We start from the raw sequence: 8929 nt of genomic DNA on the forward strand, positions 1-8929 counted from the left end.
CACCAGTCTAAACGTCAACAGTGAAGAGGCGACTCTGGGATGCTGGCCTTCTAGGCAGAGTTGCAAAGAAAAAGCCATGTCTCAGACTGGCCAATAAAAAGAAAAGACTAAGATGGGCAAAAGAAGGCCAGCATCCCGGAGTCGCATCTTCACTGTTGACGTTGAGACTGGTGTTTTGCGGGTACTATTTAATTAAGCCGCCAGTTGAGGACTTGTGAGGTGTCTGTTTCTCAAACTAGACACTCTAATGTACTTGTCCTCTTGCTCAGTTGTGCACTGGGGCCTCCCACTCCTCTTTCTATTCTGATTAGAGACAGTTTGCGCTGTTCTGTGACGGGAGTAGTACACAGCATTGTACGAGATCTTCAGTTTCTTGGCAATTTCTCACATGGAATAGCCTTCATTTCTCAGAATAAGAATAGACTGATGAGTTTCAGAAGAAAGTCTTTGTTTTTGGCCATTTTGAGCCTGTAATCAAACCCACAAATACTGATGCTCTAGATCAGGGGTGTCAAACTCATTCCACGGAGGGCCTAGTGTCTGCAGGTTTTTGGTTTTTCCTTTCAATAAAGCCCTAGACAACCAGGTGTGGGGAGTTCCTAACTAATTAGTGATGTTAATTCATCAATCAAGTACAAGGGAGGAGCGAAAACCCGCAGACACTCGGCCCTCCGTGGAATAAGTTTGACACCTGTGCTCTAGATACTCAACTAGTCTAAAAAAGGCCAGTTTTATTGCTTCTTAATCAGGACAACAGTTTTCAGCTGTGCTTACATAATTGCAAAATGCTTTTCTAATGATCAATTAGCCTTTTAAAATAATAAACTTGGATTAGCTAACACAACGTGCCATTGGAACACAGGAAAGATGGTTGCTGATAATGGGCCTCCGTATGCCTATGTAGATATTCCATAAAAAAATCAGCCGTTTCCAGCACAATAGTCAATTACAACATTAACAATGCCTACACTGTATTTCTGATCAATTTGATGTTATTTCAATGGACAAAAAATTTACTTTTCTTTCGAAAACATGGAAATGTCTAAGTGACCCTAAACGTTTGAACAGTAGTGTGTGTGTGTGTGTAGACCCCTTGTGAGACCAAATGCTGACACATGCACATTTGTGGCCTGCTGGAGGTCATTTTGCAGGGCTCTGGCAGTGCTCCTCCTTGCACAAAGGCGGAGGTAGCGGTCCTGCTGCTGGGTTGTTGCCCTCCTACGGCCTCCTCCACGTCTCCTGATATACTGTCCTGTCTCCTGGTAGCGCCTCCATGCTCTGAACACTACGCTGACAGACACAGCAAACCTTCTTGCCACAGCTCGCATTGATGTGCCATCCTGGATGAGCTGCACTACCTGAGCCACTTGTGTGGGTTGTAGACTCCGTCTCATGCTACCACTAGAGTGAAAGCACCGCCAGCATTCAAAAGTGACCAAAACATCAGCCAGGAAGCATAGGAACTGAGAAGTGGTCTGTGGTCACCACCTGCAGAACCACTCCTTTATTGGGGGTGTCTTGCTAATTGCCTATAATTTACACCTTTTGTCTATTCCATTTGCACAACAGCATGTGAAATTTATTGTCAATCAGTGTTGCTTCCTAAGTGGACAGTTTAATTTCACAGAAGTGTGATTGACTTGGAGTTACATTGTGTTGTTTAAGTGTTCCCTTTATTTTTTTGAGCAGTGTATATATATATATATATTCTTCATATTTTCAAACAGTACATTTATATTTTCCAATGGGGCTATACATTTGGGTGAGTTTTTTTTCTCACCTGAGTAGCCTCATTTCACTGCCAAAAATAAAATTCAACCATCTAGTGTTCAGCAAAATAACAACACAATGTCAAACACAGGTAGCCCAGTCAAATAATTAACATCCAATCACATTAACTGTTACTCTCTCGCGGGAATTCCACCAACGGTCCTTATGTAGCCAAACGTAGCTGCTGCTCATGTTGGTATCTGTAATGATGGCGCAAAAGCCATGACAGGGAGACATAGTGGAGTGGTAACGCGCGTGCAAGCAGTTGCTCCCGACACCACTTGGGTACACTGCAGCATCCACCGAGAGGCTCTTGCTGCCAAGGGAATGCCTGACAGCTTGAAAGACGTTTTGGACACTAGTGGAAATGCTTAACTTTGTTAAAGCAAGGCCCCTGAAGTCTTGTGTATGTTCTGCACTATGCAATGATATGGGCAGCGACCATGTAACGCTTTTACAACATACAGAAGTGCGCTGGTTATCAAGGGGAAAAGTATTGACACGTTTTTTTTTTAAATTGAGAGACGAGACTAAAGTTCTCTTTACTGACCATAATTTTCACTTCAGTTTCTCACACGACTGGCCTATCTGAGTGATGTTTTTTCTCCCCTGAATAATCTGAATCTAGGATTACAGGGACTCTCCGAAACTATATTCAATTTGCGGGACAACATTGAGGCTATGATTAAGAAGTTGGAGCTCTTCTGTCACGGTTTTCTAACGTAGAACCCAGAAGCAGACCAGGACAAGGAGAGTAAGACGAATGTGAGTATTTATTTACAAGTTTAAATGTAGTGATAGAAAAATCCAAGTGGCGGAGCGGGCAGCGGAGGTGAGTTGATGGGATTGAATAGGCAGATCCAAAGAAGTAACTGAAGTCACCGACGACCAGGTAGGGATGGGATGAGTGTTCCGGGTGAATGACTGTAGACAGAAAAAACGGATGTGAGTTCAAGGCAAGCAAGACGTACAAAACAACAAAACAAACTCTATCAAACTGGAGGCTGATACGCTGGCACAACATACTGTTCATGGCTAACGATCCGGCAGGAAATGGATGTCAGGTCAGCGCTTATGAAGTGGAGGGGTGATGATCAGGACCAGGTGTGCAGATAGCTGATGGGATACAGGTGCGGGTACTCAGAGATCCTCCAACTAGCTACGTCGCCCGGCAACCAGACAGGGTGCGTTCCAGGACACCGGAAAAAACACTCCAGGACAGAACACAGGCAAAAACAGACTCAGGAAGCGGGATTCGTGACATCTTCTCTGTCTGCATTAACAAGGACAACACACAGGTCTTGCCATCATTGTATAATTTGTGTGCAAATGAACACAAATTTACGGACAATGTCAAACGTGATATAGCGAAGCACCTGAATGAGTTGGCTGCGCAATTACGCAGGTACTTTCCCGAAACGGATGACACAAACGATGATTCGTGTCCACTTACCGATATCTTAACAAGAGAGCCTCATCGAAATTGCAACAAGCGGTTCTGTGAAAATTGAATTTTAAGCAGAAGCTATTGCCAGATTTGTGGATTGGGCTGCGCTCAGAGTATCCTGCCTTGGCAAATCGTGCTGTTAAGACACTGATGCCCTTTGCAACCACGTACCTATGTGAGAGTAGATTCTCGGCCCTCACTAGCATGAAAACTAAATACAGGCACAGACTGTGTGTGGAAAATGAGGTAAGACTGGGACTTTCTCCAATACAACCCAACATTGCGGAGTTATGTGCATCCTTTCAAGCACACCCTTCTCATTACCCTGTGGTGAGCTATTCACATTTTTTTATGAACAATAAGGTTTTATATGTAAGATGGTTAAATAAAGAGCAAAATTATTGATTATTATTTGTGCCCTGGTCCTTTAAGAGCTCTTTGTCACTTCCCATGAGCCTGGTTGTGACAAACTCACACTCATTCTTATGTTATAAATTTATTGAATAGTGTGTGTGTGGCAGGCTTACAATGATGGCAAAAAACAACATTTGAGAGTGCGCTGACCCTGGTGCTAGAGGGGGTATGCAGCTGGAGGTTGAATGTTTGAAGGGGTACGGGACTATAAAAAGGTTGGGAACCACTGCTCTAGTACAATAGTAAGCTCATTAAATACCAACCAGCTTATAAAGCAGACATGCAAAAAAACATATTAACATAACCATAGATCACTTAAACTGGTACAACACTTCAACTAACGGGTGGCCAGAAAGAACTAACTGAAAGTCACTCCCCCACTAATCCATACATCCACCCTGTTAAACAGAAATGTAGCATCACCGTACCCATTTTGTTGCGAGTGTGTGATGAGTACCTTTTTTATATAAAAATGATGATACTAGATTATCTGAGCATGTACCCTATAAGGTCCCGAACAGTACCATGTGAGATCATTGTGTGTACCACTGAAGGTAAAATGTGTATTTTTATATTTTTGTACCCCAGGGAACAATGCTGTACCCTAACCATAACTTTTTTTTCTGAGAGTGTAGAATAACCAGCTATTGATTGCAAGTATACTTTGGATTACATAATGTGCATGAGCAAAGCTGTTCAGGTTGAGTTCCGTTGAAAACCCCACTATTTGTTCATCTGTTGTATAGAAATAACAATATTAATATAGGAGTTGATTTTGAGCATCCAGTCCATTTTACTTGGTAGTATACTGTATTTACAGTATCCTTTGGGTTTGGCTAGGGCACTAAACAGTGAGATATTGTTGTCTGTTCTATAAAAAGCCACCTGAAAGCAGCCCCGATTACCGTAATGAGCTTAAGTTCTTACGAGTGTGATTTTTTTCTTTGCTTTAATGTGCACACTGTGGAGTTCCCTGAAAGCCTCTCTGATCCTTTCAGCTCCTTGTCCTCTACAAGTACACAGGGATGTTGTTCCATAGGACAAGCTGTAAGATGTTGATATTATGCAAAGGGAATTAACAGAAAACATGAAAATGGATATGCAGATATTTTGTTAAAGCCTATCTACGATAGGCAAGAAAATAGGACACTTTTGAATGGATTCGTCTCTGTTTTCTGTTGTCGTCTTCTTTTTTGTAAGGACAAAGAACCTGCCAGTATCAACAACTCTGTCGCGGATTGGAGCCATCTGAAGATGACAGGTGCAGCTGATAGCTAAGGACCTTGGCTATTATTCTCTTTCATTTGTGGAGGTTATTTCCCCTCAGTCTTTGTGGGAGTTTCACAGAGCTCTTGTTCACTGAGGGAATCAACATAAATTGAGCTGCCGCAATGGGCTGTTCCCCGTCTAAAGGTAACAATTTTCCGGGTCAGGCCACCTTTAGGAGCGGAAGGACACTACTACCAGGGGGCCAAGAGAGTCAAGGGAAGTCCCAGTCTAATGATGGAGGGAGTGGAGGCTCCTCCGGAACAGGAGACACAGATGGAGAGACTTGGGAGAGAGGAAGTGGGGAGAGTAGACTGGCTGGTCAGAACTACTCTGTTCAGAAGGAAGCACCTTCAACCCCACAGAAAAAGAGACCCTCCCTGACCGAGTTGGTTCCAGAGGGGGTCATCCTTGACAGAAAAGTGGGGACTCAAGAGACAGGGCCACATGTAAAAGAGAAACAAGGAGATAGGCAAGACATGGCTGACAAAAAGGGTGGACGAAAACCAAAGAAAAATGGCAAAGGAATCAAACCGACCAAAAAGAAAGAGAAGGAGAAAAAGTCTCCCCTTGTGGAGCAGAAAGTAGATTTTCCGGAACCTTTAGTGAAAGCCCACCAGGCTGTGTATGCCTATTTAAACCCAAGCATCAGCAAATATGAGATTCTGCTGCGGCTCCTGGACCAGGCGACCCAAACCCAGGTGTCTGTGCAGCCAATGGTGACCTTCATGGCTATGCGCTACGAGGAAATCAACCGACGGCTGGAGGAAATGGCAGACGAGGGTGAAAGGCTTCTGAAGGACAATGGGGAGCATCTCGCCTGGCCAAGCCCAATGAAAAACCTATCCAGTTCCCTCCCCCTCACGTCTGGATCCACCAATGTTGAGTCTTCACCAGACCTCTTGCAGCAGCTACTTCAGTATACCACTCAAAGGATGCAAAATGTGGGCCAGTCTGTGGGTGGCATTGGGAACTCTGCCTTAGAGGAGGCGGCTGAGTACTTTAGCTCTGTCTCAGAGCTGCTGGAGGAGAAATTAAAAGCTAAGCGTAATGTGGAGACAAGACTGATGCAGTTGCTGACTCGCATTGAGGCTGCCTCACTCCGTACAACCGGACCAGAGGACTCTGCATTGTTCAGTGAGGACAGTGGAATTGGGGCCGAGAGCGAGTCACTAGCTGGGTCTGAAAGAATTCACCGTGAAAGCTGTGAGTACACTGCGACCAACCAAACCACTCCTTACAGTCCCATTGGCAGCAATGCTCCCCTAGTCCGGCAAGGGGCACCAAGGCGAAAGTTTACCAAGAAAGTGAGTCCAAGCAACTCCCTAAACTCCATAGACTCGGCCTGCACCAGAATGGGTAAAGAGCAGAAAGACACAGACTCACTATTAGGATCTGCCTTTTTAGATGATGGTGAGGAGGATGACAATGATGAGGAGGGGGAAGAGGAGGGAGAAGGTGGCAGGAAGCAATCTAACTCCTTACCATCTGATCCTAACCAGCAACCTAATCGCCTGGTTCCCAGGCGCATAGAGAACCCTCAAAATGTGGAAATGACCCTGAAAATGAAAGATGCCATAAGTGGTCGGATTAGATTTGTTCCCTCACAATGTGACAGTGCCAAAACTAAACCAACAGATAGCCCCAAGACCAGCAGGCGCCAGTGGACAGAGGGGGAGGAGCGATCACCAAAAAGGCCCCAAACAGCAGCCCCTGTACAGAGGGCAATTAAAAAGACCCCTGTTCCCAAAGAGGGCCGTTCACAGTCTGTAGAATCCCTCCGCAGCAAAGGTGAAGATCCAACATTGCTTGAACTAGAGAGGACACAGAGGGTTCTGAGTCAGAGGCTAGAGAGGATGAGCAAAGGCAGGATGGAAGAGAATGCCAAGACAGGTCCCACTAAACAGAACCCAGGATATACTGCAAAGTCCCTGGCATCCAAACGTCTACAATCCACCCTGCGGAAGAACAACAACACTTTTCCAATTCAGGACAAGGCAGGGCTTACTAAGTGTAGCTCCTGGGAACAGGGGGCAAGCAAGGACATGGAGGAGGAAAATGAAAAGAAAGACAAGACAACCACCAAGGGGCTGTTGAAAGCCACCCCACCTCCTAGCCCTCCACTGTCACCTCGTCTGTCCTCAGGGCTGTACCGGGGAAGGAATTCTGTCAAAAGGCTGATTGACACCTTCAGCCAGGGGGTGGAAGAGCCCAAACAAGAGGCCTCCAAAATGTTAGGGCCTATCGAAGGTGTTCGAAAGTGTGGGGTCCTTGTTATGCCTGGAGTAGGTGACATCGAGGCCATACTAAGCAGTGGGGTCAGCAGTTGTAGGACAGATGACTTAGACGTACAAAGTCTGCCACCCCCTCCTCTTGAGGTCCTGATGGACAATTCCTTTGAAGGTGCACAAATCCTCACAGTAAGCGACGTAGACGATGGGGTTGCAAGTAGGGGCCGATCCCCTATTCCCAAGAGGGCTATGGCATCTCAGAAGCTGCGTGCTTCCATGCAGTCTGTGACATTGCTACCCAGCAGAGGCAACCTGCCCCAGCGCTCGAGCAGCATGCCCCCTGCCCGGACTGTACGGCAGGATACCTCTGCTAGTTCCAGGGTTAGCCACAATGAGCCTCAGCTGGAGGTAAACCCAGAGACAGAGGAGGCGGCCACTCTCTACAAGCAATCCAGAAAAGTAATCCACTTGCGGCACTCCTCAGAGTCTTCGATGAAGAAAGGTCAGGCTGTGCCCAGGTGGCCCTTTCCCAATCGAGCTGCATCGGGATGTAGACAAAGCGATGACAGCCCCTTTAAGACAGTGCCTCCCACTTCAACCGTCAGTATCCAACCACCTACCACCCTGCCTGTATCTAGAGCTCGAATACTGCCTTCCACACCTTCAACCCCAACCGGCTTGCATCGAAGATTCCCCAGTCCCCCCACCTTCAGAACGCTGTCTACGCTTCCATCCTCAACCAGCCCTCCGGTCATTCGCAAACTTCCCACCCCACCACCACTTCAGAGAAGACTCCCAAGCCCACCTGCCTCAAGACAAGTAATGAACCCAAACTCCAGCTCTTCTGGCTCCACACATTCTTTCAAGGCACCCTCACCACCAGCGTCCCCTAGGGTACAAAGATGGAGACGAGAGAACAACAGCGACGACTCCACCCCAGGGTCTTCAGCTATCTCTCAGTTAATCAGTAACGCTCGCTCTGTTTTCTGCCCGGCCTCGCCCTCACTGTTTGAGGCCCAGCCTTGTTCCGTACCCCAGTACCCACAGACTTGGGCCTCCACCGGTGGCCATGTTGTCCCACGTCCTTGGGGAGATCGTGGCAGGCTCCCTATGTCCGTGCGAGGGCCACAGCCTTTCATCCGACGCAGCCACTCAGACCAGAGGCCCAGTCTAAGCCTGCCGCCCAGGGCAACCATCGTCTCATTCGCAGAGACTTGTGGGAGTGAGCCAGCCATCAACACACAAGGGTGAGTGTCGATGTTTCCCTCTAACTAAATCTCTCTCTTTCAAAATCCAATAATAAAGTTGTATGCTCCCACTGGTCGTATGCTCTAATATCTTTCAATTCATAAATCGATGTGTTCACAGGCACATTTATCAAAGGAAGGCTATGTCTATGATTTAGGATATTGCAATGAGTATTTGTTTTCCTCAAAGAAGGGAAAAGCCCCCTGTCACTCTCCTTGTAGTCAAAACTCCCTCTCTGCTGTAGCACAGTATGGGATCACTAATAGGGGAATAATATGAACCAAGAATTGGCTGTCGTCATGAGGCGATTATCATCCTGTTTTAGTAAAAACTGCAAATGAAAGAACAAGGCATGTACCCCTCTATTTAAAAATAGTCAGCACATATGGTCACCTTTCTGCTCCATTCAACTATTCTATTGACTTGATTCATTTCACAATAGCCATAAGACTATGTGCTCTATGCTTGACTAAAACTATTATTACAAATCACAAATATTAAAATGCATGACCTCTGAAATTAAGTTCACTAATTGTGGGGCATGTTAGACAGG

General features: G+C 46.2%; 1 protein-coding gene across 1 annotated transcript; it reads left to right on the forward strand.

The window, feature by feature from the left end:
- The first annotated feature begins 5022 nt into the window (after positions 1-5022).
- On the forward strand, positions 5023-8379 carry LOC120023367 (photoreceptor cilium actin regulator-like). Its single transcript, XM_038967374.1, has one exon. It carries the CDS (start codon positions 5023-5025, stop codon positions 8377-8379), a length of 3357 nt encoding a protein of 1118 aa, XP_038823302.1.
- Positions 8380-8929: the final 550 nt, after the last annotated feature.

This window comes from Salvelinus namaycush, chromosome 28 (assembly GCF_016432855.1).
Source record: "Salvelinus namaycush isolate Seneca chromosome 28, SaNama_1.0, whole genome shotgun sequence".
NCBI classification, from domain to species: domain Eukaryota; kingdom Metazoa; phylum Chordata; class Actinopteri; order Salmoniformes; family Salmonidae; genus Salvelinus; species Salvelinus namaycush.